The sequence below is a fragment of the Hirundo rustica genome, chromosome 1 (genome assembly GCF_015227805.2).
Source record: "Hirundo rustica isolate bHirRus1 chromosome 1, bHirRus1.pri.v3, whole genome shotgun sequence".
Lineage (NCBI taxonomy): Eukaryota > Metazoa > Chordata > Aves > Passeriformes > Hirundinidae > Hirundo > Hirundo rustica.
Window position 1 is genome coordinate 137,494,388 of NC_053450.1, and position 19,188 is coordinate 137,513,575.

A 19,188-nucleotide genomic window follows, 5' to 3' on the forward strand; every position below is an offset into this window, starting at 1 on the left:
CCAGCAGCTGTAACATTCAGCTGTTCTACCATTTTCTTTATAACTTCAAACAGTTTTCCAAAGACCCTCAGCACAATCATTCCCATTTTATAGGAAAGGAAACAGAACGGAAGTAGCTTGACATAGGCAACAAAGAACGCCATCAGAAAGATCAGGAATAAAGAGCTGACTTCCCAAATCCAGTTGTAATAAGATGTATTGCCCTGTCTCCATACAAATCAGTGATGGTTGATCCATACATTCAATCATGTCAAAGAGAACTCGTCTGACAAACAAGAAACACCTCAGGTAACACCTGGATAGACGCTTAGGGCAAGAAATCTGAAGGCCTTAAAGATCAGGCTCAAAACATACACGACAAGGTTTCTATGAGCAAATACTGATGACAGCTAAGGACCTGCCTCAGTGGCCCTTACAATGCAATGTTTTTAAGTGCAGTGAGTCAAAGTTCCTCATTCAATAGGAAATACTTCCTGAAACTCCTCTGTCCAGCCAGTTCTTGAAAACCAGTAAGAAGCAGCCTGATAACATGGGTCAGTTTCTGTGCAGTACATATCTGAGAACAGAAACCAAACACTGAGCAGGATACACAGATGAACAAAAGTCAGATCCACAGGATACATTCTACCAGCCAGCTTTATTAGTTTAACAGAGGACTGTGTGCCTCAGCTCTCAACCCTCACATTTTATTTAGAGTTATGTCAGAAAAGGTCATGTTGCAAAATATAAACAAATTGCTCACATGGAGCAGATTTCCTAGGATTCCCCAAGTTCCTCATGCTGTTCTGAACCATAGGAATATCTTTTCCTACAGACACAGGCCTACCAGATAACTCCTAAGTCTCATTTATACTTGTGGGATATATTCAATTCCCAAGTCTCATTTATATGTCTGGCATGTATTTATACATTGCTCCAAAAGCAACAGAAACCAGCTAAATTTCTGGCTACCCCCCCTCCTCTTGTATCTCACACACCAGACTGTGTGTTTATCTTCTTCAGATTCAGACACCAAAAATCATGGCAAAATTCAGTTCCAACATCAGACACAGCATGGCATCCCCAAAACTTCAGAGCCGGCATACCAGATGTGATAGCTCTCACAGTTATCTACTGCCAGCATTCTGAGGCTTTATCAATTGCAGCCTGGCTCACTGGTTATGCACCAAGCTTCCCTGTCAGGGGTCTCTGACCAGGCTAATTTTGCAGATGGCAATAACCACCTAATCAATCCATGTCTTTCTAAGTCCTAATGGAGCACCTGCACATCCAGGCATGAATCTTCCTCCTGACATCCTCCACAAACATAAATTACAAGTTTAGTGCATGCACCAGACAGGTCTCAGTGACCTCTTGACAGGGCAAACAGAGGTCGTGCAACAATCTGATTTTCAGCACCCACTATTTCCAGCCTTCCTCTTTCTGAATTTTAAAACTTGGAGTTGCAGTTAGCATCACACTCAGGTCTCAAGGGAACACAACTTCAAAGTGATGTCTCATTTCTAAGCCTGATAACATAAGCAATGTTTCCATTAGAAAGTTCTGCAGCGTAAGGGGAGAATATCTCTAGGATGAAAGGGTTCTAAGGACATAAAATCCATATTTTACAAGTGGGGGAAGCAGATATGTCTTCTACTGTAGTCCGGTGCACTGGATACACTCTGGTGGGTGGAGCACATCATTCGATTTATGAATTCACTTTGTATGCTTAAGAGGATCCTGCATTGCCAAGTCAGGTGTGGTAACATGATAAGGAGAATCACTTGAAAACCAGTAAAACGTTAGTGGGGTCAAAGCCACCATGACTAATATCTTGTCTGTTAACTGCCATGCCATGCAAAAAATTGCATGTATGTAAGGAATACCCATCATATCTTAGTTACCTTTGCATCTCAGCCACCTCTTCAAAAATTCACCATTCAAGGCTCAGAAATGTTCTCTGGTTTGTAACAGGAAGGCTGTGAAGACAATTAGATGTCATGAATGAAGCCCACCGATATCAGAGGGGGTCTATGGTCAGGTGCGTAACTAATAATCCTTTTTAACTCTACATTCAAGCCAGTTATGTTTAACCCAGGACACAATGGGTTGGCTGCAACTTGGTAGGACAGAGCCACAGCTGTGACTAGAAAGAGCACAAGGTACTAAGCTCTCTGATGGATTCATTGGTTTCACTGATGACATCACCACAGTTCTGTCACTGCTCAGTAATGCATGCCAAGGTGAGTACCTTGGAACAGCCTCCCCTTACTAAGATCATTTCAGTTTCCTGCTATCAGCATACCAGAGTCTTACCAACCCTGTCACTGGATTTGGATAACAACAGTTAATATTTCCTGATTAATTTAACTTTCACAAGCTTGTCTAATCTTTCTTTTCATATATTTTATAATTCTAGTCTTCCCTGGCTCCTGTATTAATGAGTTTCATGTTTTTATTATATGCCACATATTTCCTTTTCTTTCAAGAATGATGCCTGGGTCCTACATTTTCTGCTCCTAAATCTTGCCTTACAAGAAACTGTACATAGTCACATTCACTTCTGTAGTTGTATCCTACCTATAAATTATTTGCTTAATGGGGGGGGGGTGTTTTCATACCAAAAGCTCAACCCTCATTTATGTCTTCTGAGTATTTTTTCCACTAATTTTCAATATAGATTGATCATCTAATCTCCAATCCTGCAATAAAGGCAGCTTTCTATAACTTTTGCCATCACCTTCATTGATAATTCTGCTTAATTTTGCATCACCACCAAGAGTTTTTGAGCCTTTCATCCACTTCATTTCTGTTGAAAAGGACCCTGACTGCTAACTCAATTCAAGACAGCATGTCAGCTATTATCTGAGCCAGAAACACGCACTGTGCAGAAAGGAATGCTAAACAAAAGGCAACGCCAAACAAGTGACCTCATTCCATGCCTGCTACCCTTGCCCTGGTCATGTCTACAGCTTGCTGGCACGGACAAATAAAACCTTTGGCCCTTCCTCTTGTTCTCACAACACTGCAGCCAAGGGCAGCCCAGCCCACAACAGAGCAGGCAAGAGCTCTGCTGAGCAGCCAAGAAACCATGAGAATTGAGACTGAGGTGCCTCCACAGATCCTTTAAATCCTTAATTTTCCATCAGTGGTACTTGAGGCAACAGCACTACTGAGCTGCTCTAACTCTGCAATAAAATGGTAGCTAATCTCACTTAAAATCAAAGGTGACAAAGTACTTATGTCCCACTTAATAAGAGGAGGGAGGTAGGACCCCTGGTCAGTATTGGCATGCTAAGGCACAGCCTGGAGACACCCAGACCTTGCTCTAGCATGGACTCTGGGTCTTGCTACAGGTTCCTCATAAGACAGTCCTCCAGTCTTCCCTCAAAGACCACCTCTGGTGTGCCAGAATCCACACCATCCTCCTCAGCTATTTACCTACTCACTGTTGTGGAAACTGGGAACAGCTCTCCTGTTATGCCAAACCCTATAAAAATCAGTTAACCCGGCAACAGAAGTCACATACTCTCGAGTATATTTCTCCTCTTAAGGCTAGAAAATAGCTAGACTGGCCAAACTGGGTATGGGTTCACTTTATACCACTGTTTCCCTGGAGAGAAAGAAGGAGGGCAAGACAAAGCAGGGGCATAAGAGAAGGGAAGTTCAAAAAACCCACCTCTGAAATTATATTTTCCTCAGCCTAGATTTTCCCAAAGTCCACTAGGCACTGATATTCAGACTCCCTCTATTTTCTGCTTGTGGCTGGCTTAATTAGTGGCGTATTCAGCATCTCCCCCTTTATATCCTGTCCTTTGTGGGGACTGAACCAGGTCGCTCTCTACCAGCTGAGAAAAGACAGGAGAGAAAGAAACGCAAGGCAGATCTGGGGGTACAGGGAAAAAAACATCCTTCAATTTTGCATTAAAATAATGTGGTTTCCAACAGTGAGACTGTGTTGGTGTGAGACAAAGAGCCTTCCAAAAAAAGTACACAGATATTTCTGTAACTAAATCATTATTTGAATAATTACAAGAGCAGAAAGGGTTACAAAGCAATTTTATGTCACTCTAATTTACTGCTTCACTCTAATTTGCACATAATCCTCTCAGATCTTTCTAGAAAAGTAGAAATAGCACATGTAAATTTCTGTTCCTTCTTTTCTCATGTTAGGATGGTTAAAAAGTTAATTAATCATATGCATTACAGTTCTGGCTTTGTCACAACTGATGTAACTACTGACAACCTAAGGAAATCACAAAATCACAGACATATGTGTTAACATGCCAAAAAAAAAAAAAAAAAAAACCCAAAAATTTAAACGAGTGCCACAGAGAACCAGATACTCCTGTTGTCAAGGTCAATGGAGCCTGTGAGCATTACAGGGGTGAGACATTCAAATCTCCAGGGACCAAGATTAAAGATGATATTAGAAGAAGCAGAGTATCTTGTTCTTCAGCAGGAGGCTTAATGCCTAAGATGGTGCCCTAGCAACGGATGCACGGCACAAAAGCATCAGGTAAGACGGAAATAAAGGGTAAAATAACAAGCAAGTAATGGACAACAAAGTAAAACAAGAAATTAGAAATTATATTTTCCTTGCAAGCATTTAACTACCTAAAGATCTCTAGACGTGCTAACTCCTAATTCTCAACTTTTTGGCTAATTCATTATTTCCCATTTTAAAAACCTCAATTTAATTAGCTCCCAAGTTGAGCTGCTGCCATGAAGAGGTTTTGTTTTCATTGTCTTTTTTCCATATGAAAAAAAGACTGACTTCAAAAGTACTTACTCATTAAAAATAATTAGTGATTTAGATACCACTAAAATATATTCAAGGATGCTGGAAAAATAAGTTGTTGGCGTTTTGTCATAATTTATTTGCTTAGTATCACAACAGAAAAAAAGAATTATATATTTAAATAGAATAAACCTTCAAAGTAGATTAAGTCTTGAAGTCGCTAGTGTTTAAAGACAGACTCATGTCCTTTAGTCAGACAATGGACAGGTGCTTACAACAGTTACCACAAAACACTTTATAGTTGTCTTCATTACAGCTTGCAATTTTTCATACCATAAAATACAGCCCAAAGAGGCATATGCAATACAGTGAATACCACAGCAAAATGTGGAAATGGCATACCTGTAAATTTATTCCTCACATTTACATAGCTGTTTTAGCCTTCAATCAGGATTTTCAGAATTATAAGTACAGAAGTAAAACTTTAGGTCAATATGTATCTGTAACATATTCATCTGTCAACAAGCTGGCAATTAGTGTGGATTAAATGAAATCCATGAAATGCTATGTTACATATTTGAAGATTACGTAGTAGTTTTTTAAACTACTGATGCCTTTCATATAAGCCTTGCCTTGCAATATGAATGTTATAACAAATAGAAAATTAAACCAGCAAGACAGAAATTTCTATCTTTTTCTTTTGTATCTCCTGTAGTGGTGTGAGAGTTGTTTTATTGAGTTATTAAGTTATTTTTGTAAGATTTTTAAGTTATTTTTGTAATGGTTCAGTCCACTGTACCCCCCTGTGTTTTGTAATAGTTTTCCCCCTTATGAGTTAGTTATTTATGCAGACGTTTTCTGTCATTCATTCCTCTCTACACCTGTTCCTGTCAATTTCCCTCCTCTCCCCGCCCCCATCTCCTCGTGGTCGCCCTGTCTTTCACTTCGAGACCCTTCCCTCCTTCCCTGGATTCATTCTGGAAAGATCCAGGAGAGGTGTCGAGTGATAGGCTGGTGCCCGGGGAATCCCCTCCTACCCTCCTGTGATTCGTTAATTGTTCAGAAGTTGACACCCCTGTTACCACCCCCGTGTTCCCTGGTTGGCTGACCCGTTGTCAGCCCTCCCCCGTTTATAAGTAGCTGTCAAGCTTTGATCTCTGCTCTCTCTGGGCAGCAGTGGTCTGAGGCGGAGCTCCTTGCCGGACTCCCCTTAATAAACTACCTTCTACCCTGCCTAAAGAGAGACGACTCTTTTTCCGTCACCGCAGTCGCAACTCCATCGGGTCCACTCGCTGGTGTGGGGAACCAAGAGCCCAGCGGGAGGAGGTTACTCGCCCTGCCTGTAACCCCGACCGATCCACGCTGTGGCAGTGCAGAACTGAGCTAGCCTGCACGCCTGCCAGGCGTGAGAGGACACTGCTATAATCCCCTAACTAGATGATTCTATTTTATTATTATTTTACCCAAAAAAGCCCAAGAAGTATTTTTCTAGGCTGGATTGAACATTTTGCTCATCAAGGAATAGATCAGTCTTACTGAACTGATGTGTATATGACATAAAGCAACCGATAAACACAAATACAGGCTTAACTAAATGTAGATTCAACTTAAAATTTACCTATGCCAGCAACATAAATGAATGCAATGCCTTTGATTCTGGAGTGCAATGACGCTAGTGTTCTAGTTTACACAAACACGTGATCTAATTATTTCTCTGTAACACTGAGCTTTCTTGCTGTTCTCAAAAGCGAAGCATGATAGGACATCCCTATCAAAATATTTAGGTTATCACTTGATTCGATTCTACTTAAAGTCTACAGTTTTGCAACCAATTTACATTTAGCATTCGTTTCTCATGCATGAGTTGACCCACTTACATATGCAGTAGATCCATGCCTTTGGGGATTTTTCTGGACGGCTTGCTGTATTTTCACCACACAACTCATTTTATTTTGTCAATACAGTGAGCAAGGTTACATTCATCCTGTCAAATTTATTTATTTAAATTAGAATCAGAAAGACTATACTACTCCCTGTGGAGTAGAAGTTTTCATAGAAAACTTTTTCAAACTTTGAGGCGACATATTTCTGCAATCAACTGATTTCATATGAAAGCACTAATACAGGAAAAAAAAAAGTAATAGTTACAATAATTTCTTCTGTAAGTTTATAAAATTCTGAAACCCTAAAAAAAATCATAGACCACAATAATAGGTATCATATTATACTTGCTTTAAAAAAAGAAAGAAAAAAACCTTTTTCTAAGCAACCCTATAGAATAAAGACATATGGAATAAGATCATTTAAGAAGCAGATATGTAGGCGTCACATCTGCTTGCTTTGACTATCAGAGATCCACTTAACCTAAAATATTTCCCCCTGCATCTCTGAAGATTCACATTTGAGAAGCTTCATTTGAGGTTGCTTACCATCCTCACAGTAGGGCTGCTGAAAGGGAACTTTCCCCAGGCAGAAATTGTCCCAGGGTCAAACGCCATTCAAGTCCAAATAGACTTGTGTGCAACAGAAAGGAACTTCCATTTTACACAATTTGCTAATGTGACTCTTTCACATATTAGTAGCTTACCAGAACCTCGGTATAGATTTCCAGATGTCTCAGTGCACTTACCCAAAGGCCTGCCTGAATTTACACATCCATTGCTATTGTTACCAGTATGACATATAATAAACAGCCCACTAACAGCATTATAAATCCTTATTTCTAATGCTAACAGTTTTTCCAAATTCAATTATGCTTCAGGCAGGGATTTGTTTTCCAGCTTCTCAAAGACAAAAGGCTTCTGCTGTTCCTAAAGAGTTATGCACCTTTCCACCTGCACTACAAAAGAAGCAGCTTTGGAACAACATCACTGATAGACTTTAATGCTTCTCCTGCTCTGGAGCAGGAAGTTGACCTTTAGCAGGTGAAGAATTTCACCTCATTAGGGATATCTGCTTTACTACCCCCATGGAATATGGGGTCTATAACTGAGTTACACGTTGCTGAAAACTGAACATCCGCCTGCTCAGCAGAAATTTGGCCATACTTTAAGTCATCTAAATTGTTCAGTTCCCACCTGTACTGACAGTTTCACACAGAATTACTGTAATGACTATCTGACATTCCAAGAAGTATCCTTCAAGTTGGCATTCTGTGGTCTAAAAATACTGTTTCCTCCCACATGTTGGGAGCAATTGTTATGTAAATCGCAAGTATTAAGAAAGACCAGAAAAGAGAATCTGAAAAAGTTATGGGAACAGAAAGAAAAGTCAATGCCACCCCAGATGAATCATGAACACACTGCTCTGGATTCTCAGCAGTCTTTTCCACCCCAACAAACAACTGTAAAATTCCCTAGCAAAGGCTGTGCCTCCCTCTACTTCTAATAGGAGGCTACACAGAAGATAATAGTTTAATCTGGGTGCTACTTACTGTATTAGCATGAATAATGTCTGTGCTTTAGTTCCTCATTTAAATAAGGACCACATTTCCACATCCTCCATACTGGAGGATTCCCATACCTCCTTATTTCTTGGACAACTCTGAAATGTAAATGAATACAGTTAAAGAAGTGAGAAAGAAGCTTTGATGAAAACACAAAGAACTTACAGGCTGTTTTTATAATATTTTATGGTGTGTGGAGGATCAAAATACACAGTAAATAAACAGCAAATGAAAGAAAATATTAGAAAGCTGAATACTTGGTGACTATTGTCCTATACAGGGATCACAGCAAAAAGAAGTGATGAAGCAGCATACCACCAAATATCTTCAGAATTTTTCCTGAAATTGTAGGTAAAGAATTCATATACATAGGAACTAATTTAACAGTCTCTAATTTTGGGTATTTTGATAATTACCAGTAAAGAAAGATTTTTCGTTTCCAAGTAGAATACACCTTGAGGTTTCAAATTAATTCTCAAAGCTTTCTGCTTTCTCATTTATGACTTCTGTCTAAAATTTACTGACATTTCCTTAGATTCATCATTTCTTAAGAATGCATTCGGTCATTTTAAAAATTTCTGAAAGCTCACAAAATATAAAACCTATGTAAAAATCTGCAAAAAATACTCAGTTGTTGAAAATTAATGTAATTCTTTTGTTAAGTCATTTCTAAAGTATTTATTAGGACTTTAGGTAGAATGATTTCTGAAACTCATAAGTCAAACTTCAACAATTATTAGAAAGTCAAAGAACCTGAAGCTTCTTAGAATTTCCATTTCTATGTATCTACACAAAACAAGCTTAAGAATATCAATCCACAGAGAGAACAAGGTTGGATGTGACTCTATGCATGTATGTTCACAGCACAGGAGCACAGCGGGAGCTTCGCCTTCTTGCAGAGATAAACTCATGTTAGCAATAGGAATGACACATTTAACCTTGTTTCCAGAAAAAAATGCTGTTGAACTCAACTGATAGATGCTAAATCACATGACTTATATGCAAATATTTGAAGTGCAGCTGTGTGGAATTAAGCCTACACCATACCAAATAATGAATACCTCTTGGAGTCACAGTTCATGATAAACTGCCAGAGGTACCAAGGGCAGCAGAAGGCGATGGGTACCAGGGTGCACCTGGCTGACCGCACCTGCCACAGACATGCAGCACCAGGGCACTGCTCAACAAGTGCTGTTCCACCGATGTTAGTCGATACATAAATAATTGTCATAGAAAAATAAATGCTTATTTTCCCAATGAAACAACAGCAAGATAAAAATCATGGAATATAAAAGCTTAGGAATTAAGTATTAATTACTTCCGAAGGAGTAAAACCCCAGTGTTGCCTAGAACAGCATAAGAATTTTTGCACACTTACCCATCTTTGTTGATGTGCCAGGGCTGGTTTTGTGAAATGCAGTAATTGATGCTGCTGTTAATTTTTCTTGTTCCCTATTCTTCTCCTTCACTTGACCTCAATGGAGGGAAAAAATCCCTTAGAAACAAGTATCTGCAGGCTTTGTGCTGTGAATCCTACAAGTGGAGCTCTGGGCCATGTTGTTAACATCTTCTCCTGCCAATTTTCTCTACAATCTGTTTTGGCAATTTAAGAGATCATTTTATGTTTGAACAAGTAAATAGACTGAACAACTCTGCCAATAGCTTCCAAATAGGGATCCATGGCTCAGTGTCGGTTAGGGACAGTTTCAAATTTTGGATGTGCAGATGTGCACAACTACAGTAGCAATGTGATCTGTGTCCTCTTTTAGTTGCTACAGAAGACATATTTTTATCACATCTGAGGTAGTACCCAATTCCTTATCATTTGTTTCTTTGTCCAGATAGCACATGTTCAGTTGATTCAAGTTATGAGGGAACTCCTGCCCTCCTCTGCACCCTCTGAAGATGTATAAATTTAACTGGAGATAGAATGTGTCCCTTGATAATTAAAAGCCCCACACTGTACACCATATTTCATTAAAGACATGTAAAGAAAATTAATACACAGCTTTTCTCATTAGAACCCACATATAACACTTTCAAGAGGTGAAAGATCTTTGTGTACTCTGCATCCAATAGAGGCTTCACTTACTTCAGTGAGGAGTTCCTGATACTTGGGAAGACGCTGCCTTACTCCATAGAGGGGTGATTCAGTGACCTCATCTTCATTAACTCTACTGTCCTTCCTAAGATCTTCACCAAAATAGGGTACCTTGGAAATGTGTTTTTTAAAGCAGATTTAGTCTGCTTTCTTATTTTCCTTCTTTGCATTAGGGTACCGTTTTCACTTCAGATACAACGCAAACCTACTGGAAAATGAGTCACATGCAAATAAATGAACTGCATTACTTAATTTTGTTGTCTCTCTAAGAGAAGAAGGGCACAAATGTGTGGTGCTTCTTGCTCTTATTCTTGCTCTTACATGATTGAAGTTCATAACAGCATTAATGCAGAAGTAAGGAATGCTTTTACATGGGCTCTTAATGCAATGAGCACAAGCACTGTGAAAGCTTCCATGCATCCTTCCAGCCATACGACCAAGCCAGCAACCTCTACTATCCAAGCACTGGCCTTTATCTTAATGAAAGCTTCTCACTCCATCAATTTGTATGGACACCTGTTTTCTTTTACACTTTGCAGACATTTACCAGAAACATATTAAAGAAAGAGCAACTAATTTCACATAGGATAAAACATGCTTCGAGTCACACATCTAGACATAAAAGTGCAGTGGCAGCAAGCTGCAGCTCATTGCTACAGACTACTGAAAGTGTTCCATTTCCCCAAAGAAAATATTACTAGATTGAGTTTCTACTCCCTCATTTAGACCTGTGTCATGATAGTCCACTAGTTTTTGCCATCATCTTTATTTATTCTGTTCCTTTTTCCACCTTAACCTTTTCCTTGCAAAACCAGTTTTTGCAGCTAGCTTAAATGAAAAATCACCTATAAAAAACATGGAGTTGGGGTTTTTTTCATTTTGAGAATATTTGCATTCATTCCGAATATCTTCTCAAAGCTCAAAATGGACAAAAAACACTACAAGATCCTTTGACAAAATGTACACATTTCTCTGGGTGAGCAACATATATTTTTTTGTGTGTTGACTACATATTCAATGCCAAAATGTGTTGTACATCTGCAGAATTAGGCTCTTAATGCTAAAAAAAAATGATATTAAATATCATTCTTCTCTAAGAAGCTGCATTCTGGTCCTGGTACCTCCACAAGAGCCATAAAATAAAGTCTACAAGTTTGGTCTAAATCTTCAGTGGAAGGATTGCTGGTGGCAAAATAACAACCAAAATTCAACCCCATTTATCTACCCACTCTCCTTCCACTCCCCTGTTATTTTTTTCCTCACAAGATTTATATTCATAGCACAAGAGATTCTTTAAAAAGTCAGAGTACTGTGCTAATACCCATATGCTGCCAAACTTCATATCAGGACAAAAAAGACAATCTTTTAAAATATTTATGCTACTTAACATTTATTATTATAAAATTTAATTTGTTATTTATTTTCATCAAGGATATCTACACAATTAACTGTTCTCACTTACCCCTTCAATGAAGTAGTTACAATTTTGGTTCAATTAGGCTCTTTGAGAAGTTTCTAGTACTTCAAGGTGAAATCAAAACTAAACTGAAAATTAAATAGATATATTAGCATTCTTCCATTTTTCTGTATATGAAAATTAAATTTTTTTTAGAATTATTAAAGAGCTTACCTTTTGGTGTCTTGAAACCTTAATTAGATCCTTAGTCCATGCTGTATAGTGCTTATCTGACAAATACAGAAACTATTCTGTGTGGAAGGCATTTTTATAATGCAGGAGCTTTCTAATTAAATTGAAGGTGTGGCCTATGTAGAATTATCTTTCTAGGATATAATGCTATAAATTAATTATTTCAGTGTAAACAGAAATGAAATGCAAATTCTTTTATCATGCACATTTTAAAATTCCATTTTACCCTTCAAGACTAATTATTTCTAATAGGATCCCTGGCTTGGAATCTCTGTCAACTGCATACGTAAAGAAAACAACTCTGAATTGTCAAGACTGGATAGATCAAATCTATATTGTTAAGAATTGGGTGGTTAGAAATTAAGAGAAAGTAGTCATATATGCAATGACCAAGGGGAAAAACCTGAAATAAAACCACTTTTCCCATTTTAAAAAGCTATTTCTGGATCTGAAAAGGCAAGTAAGTATCTTTGGTTCAGGATCCAGATAGTATCATAAATCATGGAACAAGATCTTCCACTAAGACAGAAACTCCCTTGATCCACTCAAAAGTAGAGATAGGAAGAAAGCTCTTTCCCATGTCACAGAACTACTTGTTTGTTTTTATTATCTCCTTTTCCCACAACAGAAAACCCAATGTACTTAGAACAAGAGAGAGATAAGAGTATGCAAGTGAGCTGTGTCATACTATTCTGTAGTCTGATGTTGAGGATATTGGGCTTGGGAGGTCTGAATACATTTCTTGGCAGGCCAGTATCCCAAACTGAGCACCACAGGCCTGCTGCAGGGCACTCCTCTCAATCCCTCCTTAGAGAGCAGACCCGTGCAAGGGATTAAGTATTCACCAGAGCATTGCTCGTTTCATCCCCTTGATGTGTTCCAGAGCTATCCCACACAAAGGAATCACTCTTGATTGAGGAAGCTATGTAGGTCGTGAGAGGACCTAATTTAAGCTCCTGGTCTGAATAAAAAATGCAGCTGATTAAAGCCAGGGAGTTTCTGAGGTTTCCCAGATCCCAAATGGAAATCTTAATGGTCATGCTTTTCACCACTCTGAAGAATACATTTTTCTGTCTTGCAAGCCAGTAATTTCAGTTAGCCCCAGCATGAACATAAGAGATGAGCTTTTGTTCTCATCTTGTCTACATACAGGAGCAGTTGCACGGCTCTTAAATTAACTGTCGTCTCCATTAGCCAAGGCGCCAGGAAATGAGCTCAAATTTTTCATCTCAAAGACCGGCTCTGGACAACAAAATCTTAACTAGTGAATGCTTTGGCAAGAATGGTAAACCTCTACTGCTATGAAAAACTAGAATTTTTCAGTGACTTTTTTCTTCAATAATATCCCAGCCTGAATTTTTTTTCTTTCAAGTAAATAAATCCCATTATTTTCTTCTGATCATACTTACACTGGGTGTCTCTGATGCCTTGCTGTTATTTTATTACTGCAGAGAATGATTCAAAAACATTTTCACAAAATAATCCATAGGGGTAAGTTCTTGCAGCAGAAGAATGATCAGAAGGGAAGCCAAGAAAAGTGAATAGTATTGATTCTGCATCTTTTCTAGTTCACACTAGTTCTTACCTATTTTATACATATCATAACTTGCACTATGTATCACTCAATATTCCATCATCCAGTGAATTAAACATGTTTCAAGAGAATGCAGTACAAATAAAAAACTTTCGTAGCAAAAACATAAGTCAGGAAAATTTTTTAAAATTCCATTCCTGTAAGCTAATGAAATATGTTAGGTTTTGCTATTTGCCATTCCTTTGTCATATTGCAGAACATTGTCTTGCATGTCTTTTCTTTTAAAACTCAGCATCATCATTTTATCTGCTTCTAGAAAATTCCATCTTGCTTGTTATGCTAATTTTGACAGCCCCTGCTAAAAAAGAGACAAAACTTTTTAACTTATATAATCTGTATACTTTATATAAATAAAAAGCAAATAAAAAGTTCCAGAAGTATTCTTACTTGATGACAAATCTATTAAAAAGGGAAAAAGTGTCAAATCATTTTAATAAAGAAAGTACTTTGAGCATACTAGCTGAAAGCTGGAGAGGTGAACACACATTGCCAATGTGCTGTACAAGTTCGTGGTACACAGTTACACACATTTCAAATTCTGACATACACAAATCAATCACCAAAATCAGATTGTTCACTCACACAGACTTCATTGAAAACACCAACAAACACACCTTTTCTTAGACACACTATTTCTCCATCTACAATCACTTTAGGTTGCAGTCACATACATTACTGATTTGTTCCTGAGTCCTTTTCAGTCTTTGTAACTCGGGCGTATCGGTCACAATACTGAACCCTCTTCCTTTGCTTTCTTCAAAGTCTCTTTTGTATTTTACCTACAGAATAGAAAATACAGAAGAACAGGGTTGTTTTCATTTTCCACAATGTGCCCCTAGCAATTTAGCATTTTTTTCTAGTGTAAATAAAGCACTTGTGAAAGGCTTTCAGCCTTTAAAGGAGAAGCCTGCCTTTTTCCACTAAGAAAACTTAGGCAGCAACTGGGCAAAATATCCCAGTGCCCCAGCAACTGCCTCCTCCAGGGGTGCCATGAGCTCACATCTACGAATATTGCAACTGTGGAAATATCACTCTCTGTGGTCATTTCATTCTCAAACCAGTTACCACAGAACTACAGCACTTAGTCTTACACAAAGAAAAAATCCTATAACTAAATCTGGAGGTTTTCTAGTACACAACTTCACATTTCATCCTCTATTCATGATTATTCTACCAGTCTCTTTCCCGGCTGAAACATAAATTACACTTTAAAAAAATACTGCATGAAAAGAGTGCTTAGAATATCATGAAGTCAAACCTTTGTAAGTTGTGGAATGGCTGCCTGTACAAGCCTAATCTGTCCCTCTTGCACATACGCATTTGGATATTGCTTTTATCAGGTATTCATATATTATCCTTTGACAAGGCCCCCTGCTTTACTGTGTACACAGCAGAGATGGTTCCATAGTGGTCGTGTCCTTTTTTTGGCCTAGACTACTCAAATCCTACCATCAAGGTAGGAATATTAGTTACCTCAGAAGCTTTTATATAGGTCTCGTCACAGCCACTAATCAATCTTCATAATGCACCCTGGAGAGTGGGAATGGCAATATCCATATTACTAGGACAACCTGCAAACTGAGGTGAAATAAGCTTACTTTCCAAAAACATACAGGGGTCTCAGGGTGTTCACTCTCCAATTCCTAACAGTTGAATATGTTCAAATTATAGGCTTGCGTTACTTCTACAATATCCAGTACTTCTGCAAATCAGTCTTGGGGTACTCAATTTCAACACAAAGAAACAAGATGAAATCATCAAAGTCTTAAGTCACTGTTGAGCAACAGACAAAACTCTGCATCGATGACAGTCAGGACCCATGTCTCCATGGATGGATTCAGCTACCTTACCCATAACAACTTCCTTTTACTTTCTATACCCTCTGCTTTACTCACTACACACACATCCAGATTTTGCAACACCTGGGAAAGCAGTAGCACAGACAAAGAAGAATTCTCCTTCACACAGCTGATAATCCAGAAAACACCCAGTGCACGCACCAAATTCAAGGCTGGTTTAGGCTTACTTCACAAAAAAGCACTTAATGTTACAATGGTGATGCACAGGAAATACTTCTAAATCACAAAAGTTAAGTCTAACAAGGCTATAGAATATAGTTTGTCCTCCCCATCCTAAACCTCAATCAGTATGCTAATAACTTTTGCTTTTTCTTTAATATAGCTCACATATAAGCCCATCAAACAAATCCTTGAGACACGGTAGCAAATGACTACATCAATAAACTACCATTTTCCTGTGTTCCAAATTTAGAGCTGGCTGTAGATTTCACAGAAGTATATTATCATGACCCTATACAAAGGAAAGAGGCAGGCTTTTGAGCAAAGCATGGGCTGATTGGCCCATGCCTTTCTGGTCCCTTCCCCCACGTTTGACCCCTCTGCAACTTTCCTTTCATTTGACCACCATATTTCAGGTCTTTGTTTCATTTTGAGTTTCTAAACTAGTCTAGTCCATCTCTTCATAGCTTCTTGTTAAATCCCTCTACCCAAGGTACTCAAATATTCACTGTCTATTATCTGCCTTCTACCAAATGGCTCTCCATCTTCACACTGACTCTCAGGCTTCCTTAAACATACTGGACATGCATTCCAGGACTGCCTGGTGCCAGGAGATAGGTCTTAGGAATATCTCGGAGCTTTCTATATTTGCAGTCACACAAAACTTTATCCACATTGGACAGACTTCCATGGCCAAGGACACGTGACTAGCACAAAAGACTGCTTCATCTCAGCAATCTTCAACTCTTTAGCCCTAAATGCTAAGACAACTAAGCTGTTCAATAACTCAGTTGAACTCAACTGCTCGAAACAAACAAACAACCTGTCAATTATTCCAAGTAAGGGAATAGTCTCAGCCTTGCAAACTGCTGAATGTTTTGCACAAAAATTTCAAATTTGGCCTGAATCAGGCAGCAGACATAGAAATGTTCAGTCTTACTGCTTGAGGTTTACCAGAATTATGAGCAAGTTAAGATACCTTAGAAATGGGTTCAGCCCTGCCTAGAAGAGAGATTACCTATTGTTAGAGCATTTCCTGTTATTAGTTCCAAATGTACTAGCCATTAACTCCAAATGACCTTTACTCATCTTACAAAGGAACAGAAGAAGAGAGGGAGGGAACTAGATAGTTTTAATTTAATATTATTTTAATCCCTCAGTCAGATAAAAAGGGCTCCTACTGTCTATTAATAAATCACTTCACAGGAATAAGGTTAACTACAGTTCTCAGAGTAGCTACTCTGAAACCATTAAAGAAGTAAATTATTTCAAATATTAGCAGAGTTAATATATGCATTATTGGATTTTTCTACCAAACTAAATTTGAGTTATAAAAATCACAAAGTAATGTAATGTTTCATGAAGAACAAAGCTCTGTGAAATGTGGCCCACTAAAACTAGTTAGTATAAGTTCAAAAGAAAAAAAGACCTCAGTTTCCAGAAAATGTTAAATAATAAAGATGCCATCAGTCACTTAGAATTGAATATTTTGTACAGAAGCTGTAAACATCACTAAAACAAATTATCTAACTGTATCTAACACCAGGGCTGTCTGGGATAGAGTTAACATTCTTCATAACAGCCATTATAGGGCTGTGTTTTGTATTTGTACCCAGAGCAGCGCTGATAACACACCAGTGTTTTGGCTATTGCTGAGCAGTGCTCGCACAGCAGCATCCTCAACATTACCTCTGTAGGCTGGGGGTGCATGAGGGGTTGGGAAGTGACAGCCAGGACAGCTGACCCAAACTGACCAAAGGGATACTCCATATCTTAACACATCATGGTCAACAAAAGGAAAAGGGGAGAGGGGACATGAGGGATTAAGACAGTCTTCTGAAGCAACTACTGTGTGTACCAAAGCCCTACTTCCAGGAAGTGGCTGGACATTGCCTGCTGATGGCAAGTAGAGAATAAATCTTTATTTTGCTTTGTTTCTGAGTGCAGTCCTTGCATTTTTCCCCTAAACACATAAGGGGCTTGTGGTTTTTTGTATTTTCTCCCTCTGTCCCATGCTGAGGAGAGGGAGTGAGAGAGCAGTTTGGTGGGCACCTGGCAGCCAGCCAAGGTCAACCCATCACAAACTGAAACCCTTGAAATTTAGTTTTGAAATGGAAATGTGTAATCCCTAATGACTGAATCGTAAATGTAGTGATTTCCTACAAAGATGATTTTTAGTAACTTCTCAGCAAAATCCCAGCCAGTGGCTCGTAATGCTTCTCACTGGCTCCAAAATGCAGTCTCACAGAGAACCCTCAGTGGTGTCTGCCCTGAAAAATTGATCTTCTGAGAGACAACGTGTGGCATAAACATTAGAAATTAAACTGTAATAAATCACCATAAATGAAAAGGTTTTACGTGAAAATACTTCATGAGAAGTAATTCTGCACAGACCAACAATGAAAGGACTAAATGATCCAACAGATCTTTCACAAACCAAATTTCTCAGATTTGTGACATTAGCAAGAGATCTTTGAGAGACCCAAAGATAGGAATGTAAATCTACTCACGAGGTCAGCATGAAGTGGGACATGAAGCATGACCAGAGGGTCCATCTTACTCTAAAGGACAGAGGGTCGATCTTACTCTCTACATAAAATATTATGCTGGAGAAAATGCTGCTCATATTTTTTTGCAGGAACACTTTGCACTTGGCAGCAAAGCCACCTTTAGAATAACAAGATTAATTTTTTTCCTGGGAAAAATATTCTGAAAATATAAATGGAGCATAAAAGATTGATTGTACTCTCAGGGGTTTTGGCACCTACCTGTAGTCCAGCCTCATTTACAATACCAAAAGCACATATCAGTTGAACGAACACCATAGGAGTCCAAAAACACCAAAGAAAAAATATCAGAGAAAGAATTCAACATGGTGGATTATCATGCTCTTCTCATCACTGGAGAACTGTGAATTATGCTGACCTCAGAAACACAATTTATTCCATCTGCATCTCAAAAAGATACTCAGCCACTGCAGAGCAAATATTAATTCCCCAAAAGCTATGGCAATATTAAAGCTAGTTTTCTGTACAGTTCCTTCTTCACTTTCCCATTCAGACGGGATAGTTGTGAAATTCAGTCTCCTTCTTTATCTGATACAAGGCATAGCCCCACAGATCGTGGTATCATCTTGTTTCATGTCCAGCAAGGAAGGAATAAGCAGGTAGAAAGAGAGGATGGGACGTCTCACACCCACATTTGCCCTGAGAGGAACATTCATAGACCTACAGTCTTTACTACACCCTGAATATTTATGAATTTGTTCCGGTATGCCGTGTTTGAGGCTTGCCCAGAGCCATCTGCTCCTTCTGTGCCCAGCAGACACAACTACTTCCCAAAGGTCACCATCTGCTAATACACTGGTTTTTACAGACTGGCAAAAAAATCTTCTCCCACAATACAAGTCCTAGAGGCACATCTTGGCAAAGATGCCTTTGTTTAGCTCTGCTTCTTCCATAGACCACATAGACTGTTGATTTTGTCTCAATTTATCTTACTTCTTACAAAATTAATGGCAAGACCGAGAAAAAATTTACTTTGTAAATTAGGTTTTAAGAATAAGACTAAAACAAAGGTTTACAGGTAAATCAAATGTAAAGAACAATTCTAGACTAAATTCAGTAAGACTTCTTTTTAGTTGACTAGTCCTTCTTAAGGAA

General features: G+C 38.5%; 1 protein-coding gene across 3 annotated transcripts in view; it reads right to left on the bottom strand.

The window, feature by feature from the left end:
• Positions 1 to 19,188, bottom strand: part of NEBL (nebulette) — a 252,668-nt gene that overhangs the window by 124,966 nt on the left and 108,514 nt on the right. For 2 of the 3 annotated variants that reach the window (XM_040076124.2, XM_040076114.2), the window contains exon 4: positions 14,180 to 14,287. In XM_040076124.2, the coding sequence (XP_039932058.1) occupies positions 14,180 to 14,287 (108 nt within the window). Of the gene's footprint in view, positions 1 to 8,153; positions 8,264 to 9,543; positions 9,640 to 10,257; positions 10,443 to 14,179; positions 14,288 to 19,188 lie in introns of those variants that run through there. The other variant, XM_058423375.1, reaches the window with a different exon arrangement.